The sequence below is a fragment of the Myotis yumanensis genome, unplaced genomic scaffold (assembly GCF_028538775.1).
Source record: "Myotis yumanensis isolate MYYU_CA2020_CCGP unplaced genomic scaffold, mMyoYum1.0.hap1 SCAF_3, whole genome shotgun sequence".
Lineage (NCBI taxonomy): Eukaryota > Metazoa > Chordata > Mammalia > Chiroptera > Vespertilionidae > Myotis > Myotis yumanensis.
In genome coordinates, this window is record NW_027223754.1 from 19,548,481 (window position 1) to 19,569,733 (window position 21,253).

General features: G+C 48.7%; 1 protein-coding gene and 1 non-coding gene across 3 annotated transcripts; both read right to left on the reverse strand.

The window, feature by feature from the left end:
• Positions 1–6,443: 6,443 nt before the first annotated feature.
• Positions 6,444–13,753, reverse strand: DUSP26 (dual specificity phosphatase 26). Of its 2 annotated transcripts, none has more exons than XM_070408378.1 (4): positions 13,613–13,753; positions 10,952–11,243; positions 8,932–9,146; positions 6,444–7,307 (listed from the first exon to the last, which is right to left on the reverse strand). In XM_070408378.1, exons 2-4 carry the CDS (start codon positions 11,167–11,169, stop codon positions 7,108–7,110), a joined length of 633 nt encoding a protein of 210 aa, XP_070264479.1. In that variant the 5' UTR covers positions 11,170–11,243; positions 13,613–13,753; the 3' UTR covers positions 6,444–7,107. The 2 variants fall into 2 exon arrangements, with proteins under 2 accessions (XP_070264479.1, XP_070264478.1); XM_070408377.1 differs by lacking the exon at positions 13,613–13,753 and adding an exon at positions 13,125–13,374.
• LOC139007762 (U6 spliceosomal RNA) lies at positions 8,429–8,534 on the reverse strand. Its single transcript, XR_011470925.1, has one exon. It is a non-coding gene; the product is annotated as a U6 spliceosomal RNA (small nuclear RNA).
• Positions 13,754–21,253: the final 7,500 nt, after the last annotated feature.

Consider the following 21,253-nt stretch of genomic DNA (forward strand, 5'->3'; position numbering starts at 1 on the left):
TTTTTTAAAAATATTTTTTTATTGATTTCAGAGAGTAAGGAAGAGGGAGAGATAGAAATATCAATAATGAGAGGGAATCATTGATCTGCTGCCTCCTGCACACCCCCTACTGGGGATGGAGTCCGCAACCTGGGCATGTGCCCTTGACCGGAATCAAACCCAGGATCCTTCAGTCCACAGGCCAATGCTCTATCCACTCAGCCAAACCAGCTAGGGCAAGAAGGAGTATTTTTAAAAAAATATTTTTATTGAGTTTATTTATTTCAGACAGGAAGGGAGAGGGAGAGAGAGATAGAAACATCAATGATGAGAGAGAATCATTGACTGGCTGCCTCCTGCATGCCCCACACTGGGGATCAAGCCTGCAACAGGGCATATGCCCTGACCGGGAATCGAACCCGTGAACTCCAGGTTCATAGGTTGATGCTCAACCACTGAGCCACGCCTCCTGGGCAAGAAGGAGTATTTTTGAGTTGCCAGTACAACTTAGCCTAGTGCTCTGGCCCTCGGGTGGGGGGACATGGAGGTTCTTGGATCACACTCTGTCTCCCTCCCCAGGTTAATATTTTCATCATTCCTCTTGCCTTGACCTCTTCAGGGCTGCTGTAGTCCTCACCTGGGATCGAGAGCTCAGGCTCGGTCACGGTTATAGATGGAGAATGTGGACTAGCCCAGCCCTGACCTCGTTTGAGCGAACTCCAGGGACCAGAAGGAAGACACCTGTCCTCTCTGATTTTTCTCTTCCCCAGTTAATCTCAGAATTCTAAAAAATGCAAACTGCCTCCGGCTAAGCTGCCTCAGGGGAAAGGAGCTCCTTTCTTCCAGTCTGCAGACCGTCAGAAGCCAGCTCCTGCAGGATCCCCTCCCCGCTTCCTGAGGCGAGGCTGGGCCTCTTTCCACTCGCCTCCGAGGTTCCTTCCTCGGAGAACAGCTGTACCAGCCCCCTTCACCCCGGCTCCAGATGCTGAATGGGGATCTGGCAGACGACTTCAGTGTCTGCTCAATCAGAGGAACAACCCCAGGCCGTTTGTAAGGCCGGTGACCACTGCCCACAAACAGAACATTCCAGAATGTCTAGGGGCAGGTGGGCATTGGGAGATGAGGGAAGGTAGATTACTCAGGGCTTCTCAGGGTGAGGAGCATCTTACATATCTTGGCAGGACATTAGGACACAGTGGTAGGGGGTGGCTTACCTCCAAGGGTTGTGGCAAATGATCTTTTTTTTTTTTTAATATATTTTATTGATTTTTCACAGAAAGGAAGGGAGAGGGATAGAGAGTTAGAAACATCGATGAGAGAGAAACATCGATCAGCTGCCTCCCAGGTACATGCCCCTTGACCGGAATCGAACCTGGGACCTTTCAGTCCGCAGGCCGACGCTCTATCCACCGAGCCAAACCGGTTTTGGCAGTGGCAAATGATCTTAAGAAGTAAAGCAGGTTCCGTGTGAGAGAACAGGCAGCGATAGGTAGTGATGAGCCGAGAGCCAGCTTTCCCTCCTCCGAATGGGACAGCCCGTACCGACACTGTCACATGCAACCCCGGGCTCCCGGTGCCTTTCAGCTTTGTAAGGGGACCCGGAAACCCACATTTTGGGTAACATTTCCCAGTTACTGAAACACTGCACAGAACATGAAGCACCCTTGGCTGGTGGGGTTTGCTGCCAGGTGCTAGTTTTCACCCTTGTTGAATGACCTTCCTGTCTGTGTGTGTGTTAGAGATTAGTTCCTGCATTTTTAACCAGTGACTGGATGTTCACAGGGAAAAACCTTCATGCGAGTCAAGGGGCTGCTATGAGTTTCCTGTTGCAGTGTAACTGGACAACCAATGGGTCCAGGCTGCCTGTCACTACTTGAGCCAAGTAAACAGAGACAGGGTTGAATCATAGATGAGCGTTTATTCCAAAAATGCTGCATTATGAGAGAGCAGCAGGTCATCCAGGAAAATCTGCTCTGCAACCCCATAAGCCAACAGCTTATATGGGGTAGGACAAAGATTCCATGGGGAAGTAGGCAAAAGGAGTAAGAATGGGTCTACAGTCCTAGCTGTTTGGCTCAGTGGTTGGAGCATCAAAGGTTCAATTTCGATCAAGGGCAGGCTCGATCCACCCCCGAGGGCTGGGGCACGTAGAGGAGGCAACCAATCGGAGTGCCTCTCTCACATCCATGTTTCTCTTTGTCTCTCCCCATCTTTTCAATTCTGTCTAAAAATCAGTGGAAAAAATATCTTTGAGTGAGGATTAACAAAACAAACAAACAAAAAGAATGGGTATGCAAGATGGGTAATACAGGCATGGGGAAGTAGGCAAAAGGAATAAAAATGAGTGTAATGGTTACAGATCACAGGCAATGTGGGCTGGGGTGGGACTCCATTGTTTGGGCAACAAAGTTGTTAATCTTTCCCTTATAATAGGTAGCTCTGGGACGTGGAGGATGGTTGGTATTTCTAGGGTAGCTCCCAGGTCCTGGAGCATACAATTCCCTGCCAGGTTAGAACGTGCTTTCTTTAATGAGCACAAAAACAATCACGGTGAACAGAGCATGATTAATATTTCTTGTAACTAATAACTAGACCCTAATATTCTATTTCTGCCCCTAAGAGTAACAGATTGTCACACACTTAATGGCTTATCCAGTGCCAGTGTATTGACCTGCAGTTTTGTAGATCAGAGGCCTGGCGTGGTTCTCACTGGGCTACAATCAGCCCTGTCAGGAGGGCCCAGGAGGAATCCAGGTTCTTGTCTTTCCCAGCTTTGAGAGGCCACCCGCATTCCTCAAAGCCAGCAGTGGGGGTCTATCCTCACCTCAGATGTCAGATCTCTCCCCACAATTTGAAAAGTTTCTCTGCATTAAAGGATTCCCGTGATCGGACCCACCTTCTAATCCAGTGTGACCTCTCCATCACAAGGTTGTAATTTAATGACACCCACAAACCCCCTTTCATCACCTGGGGCCACATCTTGACCGATTTCAGGGATGAGGGTGTGAGCAGGGCTCTTCCCTGAGCCCTTGGCTCTTTTGCTTCTTTTATCAGAGGACAGAGACCTCTGATCAAGGGTTTCTCTTTCCTGATCACCTGGCCCACTGCTCCAGTGGTCAGCCTTCCTTTTCTTTCTGGGGTGGGGAACCTTTAAAATTTCTGCCAAGGGCCATTTGGATATTTATAACATCATTCAAGGGCCATACAGAATTATCAACTTAAAAATTAGCCTGCTGTCTTTGGTCAAACATGGCCATAAGCCACGTGGGCGCAGGGGAACGCATACCCCTGCCACAGGAGTGTCAGGAACCCATTTCACACGCGGGGGTGGGTGGGTGAGAGGGGGGAGAGAGAGGAAGCACATGTTGTTTTGCGTAGGGGTGGATACATAGCTTGCTAGCTCCTAATTGGTCCTTTCAAAGCATCCTGCCCTAGTAACATCCTTGGGAGTGGTTATAAGCCTCACTGCCTTGTGATTGGTTATCTGTAAGATTCCTATCCTAGTAACATCTATATATTTTAAAGTTCACATCTACTACAGGGGCCCTTCTTTCCCCAGCCAGCTGGGTTCCCCTCCGTGCCCCCTCCCCCATGGTCCCATCCCTGGCTACCTAGCTTTCTTCTGTCTCCTCACCTAGACGGCCAGACCAAATGATTCAGTGGGCCTTATCCGGCCCATGGGCCTGACTTTCCCCACCCTTGTTTTAAGGGATGGTTTCTAGGGGGGTGTGGGGGGACTCTGGGGTGCAGCCCTCTCTCTTGCCAGCACGTTCTTTGCTGCCTCTCTGGTTCCCCTGTGATCTCTCCATCACAGGTTGTTCCCTGTGGAACTTCTCAGCTGGGATTTGTTACAGAGGGGACTGACCTAAGGCAAAGCTTCCTCCCTCTCCCCAGAGGCAGCACAGGCTCCCGAGGGCCTGCCACAAGGGTCTGAGGTCGAGGCTGGAGGCCCCAGCGGAGAACGGGGCAGGATGACAACCTTGACACGGGCCACAGCTCCCGAAGGGACTGTTACCAGAGAGCTGGCTGGAAACAGAGGCCGCATCCAAGAGCACGTTTATTTCTATTCATTGCCACGTCCTCTGCTTGGGTTTAAGCAGTCCGGTGCCCTCAAGAACAGGGTGAGGAAAACTGGACATTTAACTTCGGTTTTGGCAGGGGGAGTGAGACCCACCTGTGACAGGTGTCACCGTCAGCCCCCTGGGAGGATAAGACTGATTCTGTGTGATGATTAGGCTGTGGACCCTTCTTCTGTCCCTTGAACCGCATAGGTCACCAATACACACACACACACACACAACCTTAAATGGTGGAGTTAGAGGGAGGCAGGGCATTGCAGCGTGACGCGGTCACACACACTGTTCCGGAGCCAGAGCACCCAGGCTGGTGTCCCAGCTCTTCCACTGACTGTGTGTCCTGGGGGAAATGGTGTCACTTCAATTTCTCTGTTTCAGAGCAATGACCATGACACCGACCTCACATGGTTTTTATAAGGATTCAATGAGTTAGTTCCTGTAAAGGCAGAAGAGTACCTGGGCACAGCCGCAATATGGCCTTGTACGTAGTAAACACGGATCATCTGCTCTGTGAGGAGAATCCGGAAGCTTGTTTTCTGGTCAAATGTACTTTAGTAGCTACACTACTAACTTCTGCTAGAAGTTAGAATTAAGTTCTCAAGTGATTCAACCGGAAGGAAACCGAGGGGATGAGCTGAGGCACAATCAGACTGCACAGACAGGCTTACGATTGCTGTAGTTTACATGAAGAGTAAACATACTTACTAAACTAGAACAAAGGAGGTTTGTCATTTGTACCAGCCAGATCATGATAACAGTCCCTCTAAGAGCCTGAGTGCTTTTGGGGTTCTTTTTGGTTATACTTAAGTCCTCTAACTCATGGTCTGGTCAGGGAACCAATGCATTTTAATTAGCAACAACATTCTGAACAGAAGCCTCACTCTATCCCTTGCTAAGTTTGTCCCTCAAGAGTAACCAGCATTTGAGGCCCAGCTGATAGATCTTGCTGGCCTCCTATAGGTCTAGCTTGAAGCATTGCAACCATGTCTCGTTGCCACAATTAGAACTGCCAACATGGGCAAGCTGAGGAGGAACCTTGAGACTTGATAAGACTCTGGGAAACAACCAGAGCCATTAGGTTGGAGGTGGGAGGACACAGGAGAGCCATCAGGGCTGGCGTCAAACCACGGAAGGGCTGACGGGAGAGACAGAGTGAGAGGAAGAACATGTGTTAAATGCTGACTGTGCGTGGAGCTTCCTGTCTCATAGCTAATTAAATACCAGAAGCAACCCCGTGGAGGCAGACAGAACTACTGCCTATAACCAGGTGGGGAAGAGGTGGTGACACGCAAAGGTCCCGTCGACCACGTGCTCCAGCCAGGAGCTCTCAGGTCCTCCGGCCTCCGACTGTGATGCGGGTGTTGTATTAGCGCTTCCTAATGTTCGAGCTGGTGAAATGATGTGGAAATGAGGTGGTTGCTCCTTACCATCAGAGATATCCAAACAAATGCTGGATGACTATCCTCATCAAAGACACGGAAAAGACGATTTCTGTCTGTCTCGTTGGAGAGTGGGAATGGAACGGCTATGAAGGCACCACCCCGCTTTGAGGTTCTGAGTTTCTATACTTTGGGGTAGGATATACACGTTAGATATATTGTGACGGTTTTTGCTATATTTCCCCCTTCATCCCCCACCCCATCCCTTTCTCCCATTTAGGCAGATATTCTGTTCTGGGAACACGCCTTTTTTAAAAAGGAGGGAGGTGGTAGCTGGCAGTTTGGCCTTTGGGATAACAGAGAGACCATACTTTTCTCTCTGGTTGTCCAGTCGAATGTTTGATTACTACAGAGCCCGTGTTACACTTCTCTTAGGCAAACCTAGAAAGATTAGAAGAGGAAGCAATTACATCACGTCTCCTCCCTGCTCCTCCTGTTCCTTGGCAACAGGAAAACAAAAAATCTGAAGGAAGGATTTATTTAGGCTGGGATTGGTTTAAGATCATATCCTGCTATCCTATCATAGTGGGGACCTGCTATAGAAACCAGGTTGACTTTTGAGAATAAAGTTACACTGCCTACACACTCAAGCTTGTGAACAGAGTATTCTAAACTTGGAGATGAAGGGTGTGTGTGTGAGCGGCTACGTAAAAATGGTCGCAAACCTGAAGTTTTTGGTCCTCTGCTGCCCCTGTGTGGACACAGCTGGAAATAACAGTTCAAAATTTCACTAAGCAGAAGTGTGAAATTGGACTTGGGAGAAACCTCCCCTAAGAACTGGGGGTGGAGGCTTAAAGGCTAGTGGGTGTGTGTGTGTGTGTGTGTGTGTGGGGGGGGGTCTTGTGACCAATATGAGGGAGTCAAGAACTGTTGCTGCCCCAGCAAGGCTGGGTTCGCAGGGGAGAGACACAGAACTCAAACAAGCTGTCAATGACTTCAGGAGGCTCTCTTCTTGTCCACCATCTTTATTTTTCCTCCAGACACCTGGACCCAGTAAGCGAGCGATCATCTAAAGGCTCCCAGTCATGCACCTCTGTGGTTTTGGGCCACAGTCAGCACCCATGGGCACAGTGCCAACCCTCCCACACCTCCTCTTCCTGTGCTTGGAGTAACAAGTCTGTGGGTTTTTCCCTCGGGTTTCACAGTTTTTCATGCCACCTCTTCACCGGCTGTCTCCACACTACCATCTCCACGAGGCCCTGCGCCATCACATTCAGATTCCCTGCACCAGCACAGGCCAGGGGGACCCTTTTGTTTTGACAATGAAGGAAGGGGAACACCTGGGCACAAAGAGGGGAAGGGGCTCTGAGTCACACCGGGGGGCGCCCTGTATGGACTCCAACGGGGTCTGAATCCCAGGACCGACTTCTGCCAACAGCCTAGCTGCTTCCTTCCCTGGTCAGCTCCCTCCTGGGTGTCCATCACACCCCGACCCTCACTCCCCATCCCATCAAGACAAATAGCAATGGTGGGACCACGCTCCAGCCCTCTCTCTCTCCTGGCTATAGGAGGGGATGGGTTCTCTGGGCCTCCCCATACCTGTCACTGGGCCTCCTCTCTCCAGCTGGGAGCCAGGGACCCACGCGCCTGGCCCAAACTCCCTTCCCCACCCCTCAGGCCTCCAGACCCTGCCGCAGCCTGCGGTCCAGGGCCAGGAGCTGTCTCAAGAAGCCCCGGTTGGGGATGATGCCTCGGTGGTCCTTGACTTTCTTGATGGCCTCCACGAGGGTGAGGTGGTGGTACAGCATGAGGTAGGCCAGCACCAGCGTGGCGGATCGGCTCACTCCCACGGCACAGTGCACCAGGATCTTCCCTGTGAGGACAGACACAGAGGCGGCTGTGGCACTGTTTGCAGTGGGTTGGAGGGGGCTAGGGAGAAGGCTATGCAGAGAGAGAGGAGGAAGATGTGACAGAGGTGCATGGAGACAGGATGATCTGCAGATGAGGGGTGGTAAGAATGCAGATCCTGCCTGGCCAGTGAGGCCCAGTGGTTAAACATCAACCTATGAACCAGAAGGTCACAGTTCGATTCCCAGTCAGGGCACATGTCCGGGTTTCGGGCTCAATCCCCAGTGGGAGGCATGCAGAAGGCAGCTGATCAATGATTCTCTCTCATCACTGGTGTTTCTCTCTCTCTCTCTCTCTCCCTCTCCCTTCCTCTCTGAAATCAATAAAAACATGTTTTAAAAAAGAATGCAGATTCCCCAGCAAATTCTCTAGACTAGTGGTTCTCAACCTTCCTAATGCCTTGACCCTTTAATAAGGGACATAGCTAACACCTCATGCTGTGGTGACCCCCAATTTCATTGTTACAAATTGAACATAATTAAAGCATAGTGATTAATCACAAAAACAATATGTAATTATATATGTGTTTTCCAATGGTCTTAGGCGACCTCTGTGAAAGGGCGTTCGACCCCCAAAGGGGTCGCGACCCACAGGTTGAGAACCGCTGCTCTAGACTGAATGATATGGAGAACAGGCAGCAGGTCAGCATCCATAAACCCAGAGGGGGCTCAAGGGAGAGACTCTCATGAATAATGCAAACCCGAGCTCTGTGCAGTGTGGGGCCTCAGCTGATATTTGCTGAGCTCATCATGGGATACACCCTGAGTCTGACCTGGCCACTCCTTGGTCCCCCCCACCTTCCATCTTGCTGTTTCTATCAACCATTTTTTTTTTTGTGGGGGGTGTTTAATATATTTTTATTTACATACACTTTTTTTTTTCTGATCACTCAAGTAAGACATGCTCAAAGTAGAAATAATTGGAAAGTTTAGAAATATATATAAAGGAACAAAAGATGGAAATATATCACCCATAATCCTACCACCCAGGTGCAACTTGCCACTCTCTGAACATTTTGGATGCATTTCTTCTCCTTTTTTATGTCTTTACATTATTTCATGTATTTTTTATTTTATTATTATTATTTTAAATATGGAACGCTTCACGACTTTGCGTGTCATCCTTGCCCAGGGGCCATGCTAATCTTCTCTGTATCTTCCAATTTTAGTATATGTGCTGCCGAAGCGAACACCATGTGTTTTTTATTTTATTTTTAAAAATATATATTTTATTGATTTCAGAAAGGGAGAGGGAGAGAGAGGTAGAAACATCAATGATGAGAGAGAATCATTGATCAGTTGCCTCCTTCACGCCCCTTACTGAGGATCGAGCCCGCAACCCGGGGATGTGCCCTTGGCCGGAATCCAACCTGGGACCCTTCCATCCACAGGCAGACACTATCCACTGAGCCAAACCAGTGAGGGCAACCATATATTCTTTTCTTAAATGGCTGACAGCATGTTTTCCTTAATATCATATCCTGGGAATTTTGTCATGTCATTAAACTCTCTCGCTCCCCACACCAGGACCCTCGGGCTTTCCCCCAACTCAACGTCCACGGTCCCTTCCCGCCCTGCTCTCCCTCCTACCTCCAGGCAGGCTCAGCGCCCGGTGGATGAAGTCGGCAGCTGTCTGGAAGTGGATGCTCATGTCAAAGGCTGGCGAGTCATGGGCCTCGACACCCAGGTAGCGGATGCCCAGCCCCTCGTAGGCCTCGTGTGTGCCTCGCCACCTGCTGTGTGAGGCGTTGAGGACATGGGTGATGCCCAGGCGCCGCAGCTCACGGTGGTTGTTAGCTATGTCCCTGCATTGAGTAGAGGTTAGAGGAAGGGTGGGGAAGCCAGGCTGTGGGGGAGAGTCCCTTGTCTGTGTACTGTGGAGCTAACGTCATTGGCCCGAGGCCTCCACTCTGCTTACTGATGGCCCAGGAGGGAGGAACCAAGATCAGCAATGACCTGGAGTCTTGCCCTGGGGAGGTTTTGCCTGGAGAAGAAGAGATTAAGGGGGTAGGCAAACAATAGCCATAATAAAACATTGAGGAGAGCTTTGAGCATGGGGGATTTTACTTGATCTGGAGGTAGGATTTACTGGATCTGAACTCCAGGCAAGAAGTCCATACTAACAGTGGAATCTCGCTGAAGGAAGGTGCGAAGACCCTGGGAGAGAGTAATTCTCCTGTCACTGGGGTATTGAAGCAAGAGAGGAGGTCAATGTGTGGGCATGGATGCAACAGAGGGGACTGGGACATCATATGGGACATCAGTTTGGACCAGCTCCCTTTTAACATCCCCCCTAACCTTGAGATGATATGACTCTGACCCTTTCTCCCGCACTTGGCTCCCCTGTTACTTTAATTTCTCTTTGACAACCAGAATCTTCTCTTGCCAATTATTTCATGCTCACATTTAGCTGGCTTTATGACGTCACCTTTAGGTGTTCATGTGGCCCATACCCCTCTGCTTTGTGGCAGACGCCTCTCAGGCAACATGGCCATATCTTAGGGCAGATGCCCCGTCCAGTGCAAACTCCTCAAGTAGAAAGAGCACTGAACTTAAACCTCCAAGTCCTGGCTCTGCTACTTACGACCTGTGTGACCTTGGGCCAGTCACAATGTCTCTGAGCTTCAGTTTCCTCGTCTGTAATCTGGGGATAGTGGTACCTACCTCACAAGGCTGTTGTGAAGATTAAGAGAGAAAATGCATGTGAAAAACTCCTTGTATACTACAGAGCCCTGGAGAGAGAAGCGGACTACGTTTCCTCTAATGCTCTTCCCTCCACAGCCCCACATTGCAGCATAATAGATGGAAGGTAGATAAGTCATCTGTTATATCCAGTACAGAGCCTTCAATAATAAATCTTGCACCCTGGCCGGCATGGCTTAGAGCATTGGCCTGTGCACCAGAGGGTCACAGGTTCGATTCCGGTCAAGGGCACTATCTGTGTTGTATAGGTCCAATCCCTACTCTTGGGTTGTGGCATGTGTGGGAGGCAACCAATCGATGTGGCTCTCTCACATTGATGTTTCTCTCTCTCTCCCCCTCGTCCCTTCCTTCCACTTTCTCTAAAAAATCAATGGAGCCCAGCCGGCATGGCTCAGTGGTTGAGCATCGACCTATGAACCAGGAAGTCATGGTTCGATTCCCGGTCAGGGCACATGCTCAGGTTGTGAGCTCCATCCCCAGTGTGGGGCGTGCAGGAAGCAACCAATCAATGATTCTCTCTCATCACTGATGTTTCTATTTCTCTATCCTTCTCCCTTCATCTCTAACTTTCTTCTCTGAAATCAATAAAAATATATTTTTAAAAAAATCAATGGAAAAAATATCCTCCCTACTAGGATAAACATTAAAAACAAAAAACAAAACAAAAATAAAATAAAAATTTTGCTAAATAAATGACAGTCTTTCTGACCAGAGTTGGGTAGATCAATAATCCTGCCCACCCCCGAACCCTGGAGCCTCCACTCCATGTCCATACATTCCCACCCCTTAAACCTCAACCTGGAACCCACAATTCAACTCACTGCCTGTCTGCACCCTTCTCCTTTCTACACACACACACACACACACACACACACACGGCCCCGGCCCCGGTTTGCTGGGTACATACTGGTCTCCGAGGTAGAGGCCCGGCCAGACCTCGTCGGCGTGGTTACAGGCCGTCTTGCCCGTGTAGAGAAGCCTCTCTAACTCGAAGACATTGAGGAAAGGATGTTGAACAGCGGGCATCTCCAAGGCCGCTCTGGTGCGGACCGGAGACCTGGAGCTACTCCGGGAGAAGCGGGCCATGAAAGTCATGGAGCCCCAGAGCCAGTTCCCAGGGCACATCTTAGAGGCGGCAGAAACCGCAGCGCTGCCCGGGCGGCTGCAGCGGTGCCGGCTCAGTCTCCAGGTAGCTGTTGCTGGAAGAGAAAGGGATGGGAAACACACCTGAGCGAGTCCCGGGCAGTCGCTTCCCTTCCTGCCAACAGGGCTGGGCCCTGGGGAGCGGATTCTCTGGGGAGGGGAGGGAAGTCTGGCCCTGGCAGGGCTCCGGGGTTTTCTTCTCCTTCAGCTGCGGCAGCTCCGATCTCTCTGCTCTTTTGGTTCAGCCACACAAGGAGGTGGGAGAGTCACATGTCCTTGTTTACAGGGAGAGGGAGCTGCCCAGCTGCCCGTTTCTGCTCCAGCGCCCCACCCCCACTGCCCCCCCACACATACACACACACACACACACACACACACATCTGGTGTTTGGGTGGCAGTGCCCACGCTGGAGCTCTTGCCAGCCTGAATCCGGGTTCATCTGCCTGGGGCTACAGCCAGAGAGGCTGGGATGGGAGGTGAGGGTGGCTCTCTCCATCCAGGGAGAATCAGCAGGAAGACAGCGGCAGCTGGGGCCCTGACATATGTCAAGCCTCCCCCTCCTCCCGTGCCCAGAGATGGGCTGCTTTACCCCACGACTCAGAAATAAGCCCGACTGACCACTGACTCAGAGATAAGCCTGTGATGGGAGGTGTATGTTGGGAGCATGGGGTGAGTGGGAATAGCAATAAAGGGGAGTGTAAGTTTGAAGAATACCTGCTGAATGCATGAGCCATGGGAGAAGGCGCCAATCTACGTGCACAACAATCAAACCACCCTCCTTTGATCAGCATCCAAGATTAGACCTCATCTCTAATGTGAGAATTTCTGAGCCGAGGCAGGACTAGAGTGTGTGTGTATGTGTGTGTGTGTGTGTGGGGGGGCGGGGGATGAGGGTGGGAGACTGGAGAAGGGGGAGGAAAGGGAAGAATGAGAGATCCTGCTGGGCCCTGGGGCTCGTAGGCCCTGCCTCTGACTCGCTCTGGACAGCTGGCCCTAAAGGGGGACCATAGGCTGAGCTGCAACGCTGGGTAGGGCCAGCCTTGGACACTTGGGACCTTCAGGCAGAGCGGGGGCTGTGGCAGGAGCCCTCCCTACCCCTCCTTTCCCACAGCGGCCCTCCGTGTGTGTGTGTGTGTGTGTGTGTGTGTGTGTGTGTGTCTGAAAAGGCAGGAAGGTGGGTGTGAAGGCTCCCTCTCCCTCTCCCTCTTCCTGTCTTCAGCCCGAGAGCCCTCAGCAGGAGGTCCAGCAGCACAGGCCACCTCTGTCCTGCCCACACGCTGCGTCCCCATCCCACACGCTCTCTGGTCTTTCCCCTGGGCCAGCAGAGACCACGCACTTACAGGGCGAAAGAAGCGGGGGTATTAGGATAAGGAGTGGTGAGGGGCGACTGGATTGGGGGTGTGCAGGGAGACATTTTTCCAGTGTGTGAGTCAGAGCAGAGAAACACAGCCCCATAGCCTCCGCCGCCACCACCACCGCCACCACCACCACCACCATCTACCTGTCTCCTCAGGCCTAAGGAGCCCATGCCTTTACTCCAATCCCTCCCGGGAAGCAGACCCTGCTGCCTGTGGGATGCTGCGTGGTAACAAGAAGCCCCTCCGGGGGACTCCCTTTCTCCTGGGGGGTCGGGGACGGAGAAGCCCCATCCCGTCCCGGGTACACCCCTCTGCATTCTGCAATCCCATCTGCAGGCTTCCAGGGGCCCCGTCTGCGCCATCCCCCCTCCCCCATCCCCCCAACTCCCGCCGGCTGCTGTAACAGGTTCATGGCTGTCGCCCAGCCCTTGCAACCCAGACAGCCTGGCGCGGAGGGTGCGGGAGGGAGCCCGGGAGGGCGCAGCCTGCGCGGTTCCTAGGCCCCCTCTCCCGCCCCTTCCCTCCCCCACAGCCTCACTGGGAAGGCGACCCCCCCTCCCCTTGCAGGCGCCCTTCTACCTCTCTGAGCCGCGGGGGTCTCAGTCCCGGAGGCCGATCGCAGGCGCCCGCGGTCCCTGGGCCATGACTCTCCTGCTGTTGCCGTCGCCTCGGCCGCCTCGGCACGACCGCTGGACCGAGGAGCAGCTATTTTTAAGCCATGACCCGCGCGTCGAAGCAGGGCTCACACCAGTGTGCGCTGGCGACACACAGGGACGCAGTCGCACGCCCAGCGGTCGGAGGGGGACACGCAGCGCGGGCCGGCCCACACCCCCACCCGGCGCGCACCCCACCCCGCGCGCTCGTGTTTACAGACCCACCCGGACCACGCCACGCAGCGAGCAGCGCCGCCCCGCATGCCTGCTCGCCTGTGTGCATGTGTGTTTTCGGAGCTGCGCCAATTACAAGGCATTTTGCTTAAAGATGACATTATGCAAGTCGGCCCAGACGGTGGCTTAAACACACACGCTCCGGCCCGGGCAGCCTTCATTAATCGCTTAGACACTCACCTGTACCTTCCTCATTCTGAGCACACGCCGCCCATAAATCACAGCCAGGGACTCATTCGTGTGCTCTACCCGCCACGGGCTTCACAAATCCCAGCTCCTTGTATGCTCCCCACAGGTCTATCGGGTAAGCCATCTGACTGCCCCCATTCTAGGGAGGAGGAGGCTGAGGCGGAGGCTCGGAGAGGCTTAGGAATTTGCCCAGGTCACACCCTAGTCAGGGCCAGAGCTGAGCTGCAAATCCTGGCAGGCTGGCTCCCAAGTTCAAGTCCTTAGTGGCTTTCTCAAGCAGCACAGCACAGGGGGAGGGAGGCGCAGCGGTTTCCCAGGGGCCCTTCCCCAGCTCAGCTAGGGGCGAGGTCCCTGCCCGAGGCCTCACCTGTGCTGCCCCTTCCCTTCTTACCTTCCCTCCTTCCTCTGCTGTAAGCACCTGTCAGCTCCGAGACTGTTTTCCTGTTTACATATGCTTAACCTTTATTGTGGAGATGTCCCCTTCTTCCCCCCAGGCCTCCCTCCACCCGGTTCCCAGCCCGTGCCATCTCACTGTTGTCTGTGTCCGTGGATTCCGAATATACCAGCTCTGAGAAGGGAGACACTTTAAGGCGAGACCTTGCTGCCTTCCCCCAGGCCCAGCACGTGCGATGGTGGAGGTGGGACGGTAATGAATGTTACCAGGTGAGGCTGCTGAGAGACAAGCGGACCAGGGAGAACTGTCTGGCCGGAGGAAGGCAGGACGTGGATAAGGTCAGGTGGAACCTGGTTTAGGATGAGAAAATGGTATCTGCTGCAGCTGAAATCTGGACTGACGACATTGGCAGCAGGGCTGGCAGATCAGGCTAGATCTTTGGGTCAGAGAAGATACTGGCCAAAGTGACAGGATCCCCAGGTAATTCTGTGCTAAAGAAGAGGTTCCAGCAGGGACTTAATTTCCCTCCTCCTAGAGGACATGACCCCAATGGCAGGACCGAGAGCAAGTGCTGGAAACGGGGAGATACAGTTCCCTGGGGTGCCCCTGCTGCTTTCTAATCCTCCCCCACTCCCTGAGGAAAAGGGGCACAGAAGGAGTACCCCAAAGTACCCACAGGCCCAGAGTACCCTGAGGCCCTTCTTTCCTCAGCTCTTTCACCTAAAACAGTGGTTCTCAACCTTGGCTGCACCTTAGAATCATCTGGGAATCTTTTTAAAATCCTGATTTCTGGGCCTCATCCTCCGGAAATTCTGTTTCTTTGTTATGGGGTGGGGCCACAACATTAGTAACAAAGAAACAGAGTTTCCGGAGGATGAGGCCCAGAAATCAGGATTTTAAAAAGATTCCCAGGTGATTCTAATGTGCAGCCAAGGTTGAGCACCACTAACCTAAAGGATCAAGTAGCAGAGGCCCAACAGGTGTGACTTTATTCCGCGATGGGAGTGTAGTGAGGGAAGGACACAGAGAAAGACACAATGTCCTTTGAGGTGCCCGGTATTGATGCTGACTTATTCTATATCTGCGTGCCCCCAGTCCCTGTCCTTCTTTAGCTTCTTTCTTGGTCCCTATTTAGCACTTCAGCTCCCTAGGTTCCGGCTAGTATTTTGGGTGCTGTCTTCTCAGGTATTGGGCTGGTGTTAATGGGGATCCCCGCCCCCCTCTTGCTTGGGGAGGAAGGCAAGTAGGCCCTTTGCTTCGAGTGAGAATCTGGTTTTTGCTTTAAGCCGGGATAATACCTTCCTTCTCCACAATGCATTCAGTGGCCACTTTCTCCCTGATGTACCTGGGGGTGAACACATCTTACCACGGTGATGATTAATTTTCTTCCTAGAACCACACATTATGGCAGGTAGCAGATATTCTTCCCATTAGCCTGACTTTGTAATGAAAATGAATTCTAGAGAGAGTGTACCGAGACGAGAAATAAGCCAAAATTATTATTTGCAAATAAAACAGGATACAAAGGAATATACTATAAATCTCAGTATTATTAAAAAAAAGGAAAGAAAAAGCATATAAATACACATTTTAAAAAAGACTGAAGGAAATATGTCAAATATTAAAAGAGGTAAACTCTGGTTTTTATCTTGTGCTTTAAACTGTCTACATTTCCCAAATTTTCTACAATCAGTATAAAGTAATTATAAATGTCAGCTCTATAAAATTGGTTGAGATTTCCCTAGTGGCTTCTAATGTGGCCAATTTTAGGAAATGCCTCACACATGCTTGAAGAGAATATTCAATCTCCATTTTGGGATGCAAATTTCTATCTTTATTTCTCTTCTATATAAGGCTTTAAAATATTCTAAATTCTTAATTTTTGGTCTTGTTTTGCCAGCTTTTGAGAGAGGAATTAAAATCTTTCACATGTTTCTGGGCTTGTTACATTCTCCATCTAATTAGGTAAATTTTTGTTTGGGATACCAGGCTCTGTTATTAGATACACAAAATTCACAGGTTTCTGTTGTTTTTTTAAATTATTCTTAACATTTTAAAAATGTTTTTATTGATTTCAGAACAGAAGGGAGAGGGAGAAAGAGATAGAAACATCAATGATGAGCAAGAATCATTGATCATCTGCCTCCTGCACACCCCACACTGGGGATCAAGCCTGCAAACTTGGGCATGTGCCCTGACCTGGAATCGAACCATGACCTCCTGGTTCATAGGTTGACATTCAACCACTGAGCCACGCTGGCCGGGCTTCTCAGTATAATTTTTCTCATAAATCTTTTTGGGAGCCTTCCGCCTGATTCCCATCTGGACTGGTGGGTCTCTAGACTAATGTTACCCTGGAGTCTTCTCTTACCCTCATGCTGGGAATTCCCTTTACCTTTGGAAGCCCTGTTCCGTGGGCATCCTCTGTTTTTAGTAGGTTACCACCATGTTCAAATATGCTTGCTATCCCCTTATCAAGAGACGCTCTGTTTTACTTCTTTAGAGAATAAGCCTTGGAGCTTATGCTGGGGAGGGAAGGAGCAGGTGCAGTGACAGGAGGTCTGTGGAGTTTCATTTAAACAGACTTCCAATCAAGTCTATGTTTGCAGCTCATCTTCACACTTCCAGAGATACTACTGTTGCCAGTTCCCTGGCCTTCTGGGTGCTCTGTGGAACAAATCAGATTGATCGTCAACATTTGTCAACATTTTGTTGCTACTGAAATATTTCCTATCCTTTCATTCTGGTAGGTTTAATGTTTTTTAAAAAAATCTTTGGACTGTCATTTTTTGTGGGGTTGCAGGAGGAAGCAGAATTGCATGCTTTTTAAAAATATGCTATCTTTAACTGGAGTGCCAGCTGGGTTTTGAAAACACACAAAAATAATTGATATTTTAAGTTTTTAAAAACACTCAATATTTATTTAGACATATCAGTACATTTTAACAAATTTTTTTTTGCATACTCTTGATTCTTTATCCTGTTCTTTCCTTCCAAGTTCATTTATTTAGTAGTTCTTTTTGTAAGGGACTATTGGTATGAAATTTCCAAGTGCTTGCATGTCTAAAAGTTTCCAATTTTCCCTATCTTGGAAATGATATTTTTGCCTGACTTTAGAAATGTAGGTTCCCAATGATGCTTCCTCGGTGCATCAAAGATATTAGCTCATTGTCTTCCAGCATTTATTTTTGTTGATGAGAAGTGTTTTGTTTTGTTTTCAGTGTTCTTGCCATTATTTTATTGTAATCTGCCTTTTTTCTTTATTGTCTTTATTATTTTCTCTTTGTCCTTGTAGATTGCTGGCTTCCCAAATACTACCCAAGTAACCTCTTGATAACACAACATTGAGTTTATTGCTCTTAGAGGAAGGGAGAATGCTAACTCGACACATAGCATCTCAGAGAAAAAAACTGCAGAGCCTGAATTATTGTGATTTTGAAGTCTGGTTTAAGGTGGGTCTTTCAATGCAAGGACTTGATTGGAATTGGATAATTATCATGATATAAGAGTTTAGGATTTGTGGAAACAGCAAAGTGAGGTGTCTAAAGCACCTTGGAATATAAACTCTTATACTGATGCTTTCCTGAGTTGCTGGGTCTTTTGATAAGTTCCTAGGATGAACTATAAAGTTATTTGCAACTTTTATCTTCTGGAGGAGAGTCTCCTGGGGTAGCAAAATTATGCTAATGAGGACAATGGAATAGTAAAGCCATGCTAATGAAGACAGCAAACTGTGTTTTCATCCTCTCCCTTGTGGCCCTTTTTCATCCAGGCCTGAAGATAAGCCCTTAGTGCAGCCATGGGCAAACTACGGCCCGAGGGCCGGATCCGGCCAGTTTGAAATGAATAAAACTAAAAAAAAAAAAGACCGTACCCTTTTATGTAATGATGTTTACTTTGAATTTATATTAGTTCACACAAACACTCCATCCATGCTTTTGTTCCGGCCCTCTGGTCCAGTTTAAGAACCCATTGTGGCCCTCCAGTCAAAAAGTTTGCCCACCCCTGCTAGTGTCTGGGTGTGTGATCAGTGTGATCTTCGCAACTATTTGAGACATCACATCCTGTATCCAGTTTCTGGGAATGGTTGGTTCAGCCTTCAAGATACTGAAGGTGTTTGTTTCAACTTCCACAAAATCAGATATTCCTGCTCTTTTGGTGTGATAATTATTTGTTGAATTATTTGAAGGGACAGCTGTTATTCTTTAGCATTTAGGACTCTGGAGACCACCCATCTGCAGCATTGCAACATAGACACACATACTAAGAGAAGGATCGTGTTCAGAGTTTGTTGTTCTCTTCTCACTGACAGCTGAGAGTGCCCACATAAATCAAGACAATAGGTCAGCCCTAGCTGGTTTGGCTCAGTGGATAGAGCATCAGCCTGTGGACTGAAGGTCCCGGGTTCAATTCCAGTCAAGGGCACATGCCCGGGTTGCGGGCTCTATCCCTAGTGGGGGGCATGTAGGAAGCAGCCAATCAATGATTTTCTCTCTCCATTGATGGTTCTCTCTCTCTCTCCCTCTCCCGTCCTCTCTGAAATCAATAAAAATATACTTAAAAAAAAAAAAGACAATAGGTCAGATCACTGAGGTGAAGATTCCTTCCAAATCCATTTTGGTGTCATTAGACAAATTACCTAATTTTCTGATTTTTTTATTTGCTTCTTAGATCATTTTAGTAACATTAAAGATTCCAGAGAGGTCTCCAGAAATGTATGCACAATATTCTTCCCCTAAAAGAGTACCTATTCCCTATCAGAGACGAATGTCAGGTCTAAGCCAGCTCCTATTCTGTACCACGACCGGGATAATTTCATGAACCAGAAGTAGTATCGCATCATCATAAAGCCAATGGCAATACTTGAGGCCATGGGAGTTTGAGAATCTCCAATAATTTTGCTAATTTTAGTCTTAGAATTCCCTTTTTTCTCTCCATCTCTCCTGAATGTTGGGTGACATGGACAGTGAAGTAGCGGAGTGTGGCAGGACTTTGAAAAGCTCTTTAATAACAGACTAGTAACAGGCCCAGTAAAACAAATGCCTCATCACTTGAGAGATAGGGTAGAATTCTCCAGGCTGTAAACACCTGATATCAAGTAATGTTTTTTTCCCCTAGGCAAATTTGTCTATCCTGTGTAAGCTTTCTAAGGTTTTGGACAATGTCTCTTAGAGCAAGACAAAAACTTAAAATCAACCAAAAGAACATTTCCTTATTCAAAGAGAAGTTTAATTTCAAGGGGTAATTGAGCTTTGAGGGTTTCTGGCCAGCTAGGAGGGAAGGAGAACAGATCAGAGGAAGAGACAGAGGAAAGTTGAAGAACAGATTTTGGGAAGAGGAATTGCAGTATAAAGGCTGTAAAGTTTGGAGTTATGATTTCTAGGGATTGAAAAAAAAATTATTTTAAGTTGTTCACATTTTCTTTTTGCCTTGGCCTAGGAATCTCTTAAGAATGCAATTTTGCTTCCTTAGGAGATGTATTTTATTTTATTTTTAAATAAATAAGCAAGTTCTAAACCCCTTCCAAAAAAAGAAAGCAAGCAATATGGTATCTGAATTTCTTTCATATCAATAAAAAAGTGGAGTTTGATTCGTTAAATTCTAATGTGCCTCTTAAATAATCAATTTTGTTTACATCAAACGTTCCACAGAGTAGCCATTATAATTCTAAATGATCTTTTTTGAAGTTACGTCATTTTAAAAGATAAGTATTCAGATTTGAGTTATAACATATATACATGAAAGTAGCAGAAACCTGGCCCAGAGGGAGTGCAGACTTAGTTTTAGACCAAGACAAGCCCATCAGAGTCCAGGGGCAGTAGGTCTATGATGTTGCATTTGTACCTTATATTTTGGGGTGACAACCCCACAGCTCTGCCATCCAGTTATAAACCCCAGCAAGGTCTATAGTGCCAGTAAAGCCGAGAGGGTTTGGAGAGGAAATCTCTTCCAGAACTAGACTCTCATGTACAAAACAAGACTCAGCGAAGTTCTGAAAAGGGCTTGATGAGTGACTCAAGACAAAGTTTGTCCACAGATTACAAACAGCTATGTCTCCAGGGCTCGTTTGATAAATGAGTGTACTTGGGGGCCTATGCCCATCCTTTCCCTGTGAGGTTTCCTGTAAAAGATGCAGACAAAATAATAACAGAGACAAATACTAGTGTTGTAAGTAACAAAGTAGATTTCCACCAAAAGAAAAGTTTTTAAAAATTAAATCACATGACCAAAGGATTCCTTAAAATGGTTTCTTACTCTCAGGAGACAAAATAAACTGAGCATTTGGATGCTCAAAAAAAAAAAAAAAAAAAAAAAAAAAAAAAAAAAAAAAAAAAAAAAAAGAACTTAGCCATGGCTGGTTTGGCTCAGTGGATAGAGTGTTGGGCTGCTGACTGAAGGGTCCCGGGTTTGACTCCAGTCAGGGCATATGCCTGGGTTGTGGGCTCAAGCCCCAGTGTGGGGCGTATAGGAGGCAGCCAATCAATGATTCTCTCTCATCACTTATGTTTCTATCTCTCTCTCCCTCTCCCTTCCTCTCTGAAATCAATAAAAAAAATATATTAAAAAAAAACTCAGAGTTGTACCCAATGTGAGACCTACTTACCCCACCATCGCTGTCAGCACGCTGACCAGCAGGAGGCTCCAGGGATGTGCTGTTTCCAAGTCCAGGGTCTGGGACTTCGGTGGAAGGAACACCTTGGTCTCAACTAGATCTCCATGGAACCTTCACTACTCAGCTGCCAGGTTATAAATATCACCAGAACAACCTGTAGAGAAGTTGAGGTTTGATTTATTGGTAACTGTAATAAGGGAGAATGCTGCTGGACAGAGTCTGACAGGGACTCTCAAGGGGAAGGGGGAGGTCAGATTAATGGAGGTTTTGAAATCTGGTTCAAGGTAGATCTTTCAGTTTGGGGCCTTCAGTTCAGTTTAGTCCAGTGCTGGGATGCGTGAAAGAAGGTGTTGTCTACAGCCCAGCCAGCATGGCTCAGTGGTCACAGTTCAATTCCACAGTTCAATTGTGGGCTTGATCCCCAGTGTGGGGAGATATCAATTGGTTGCCTCCCGTACGTGCCTCAACTGGGAGTGGAACCCGAAACCTAGGTAGTGCCCTGACTGCAAATTGAATGGACAACATTTTGGTGCATGGGATGCTCCATCCAACTGAACCACCTAGTCAGGGAGGGCTTTTCTATATTGCTGATTCCAGGCTCAATATAGGTAACAAAAATTAATTT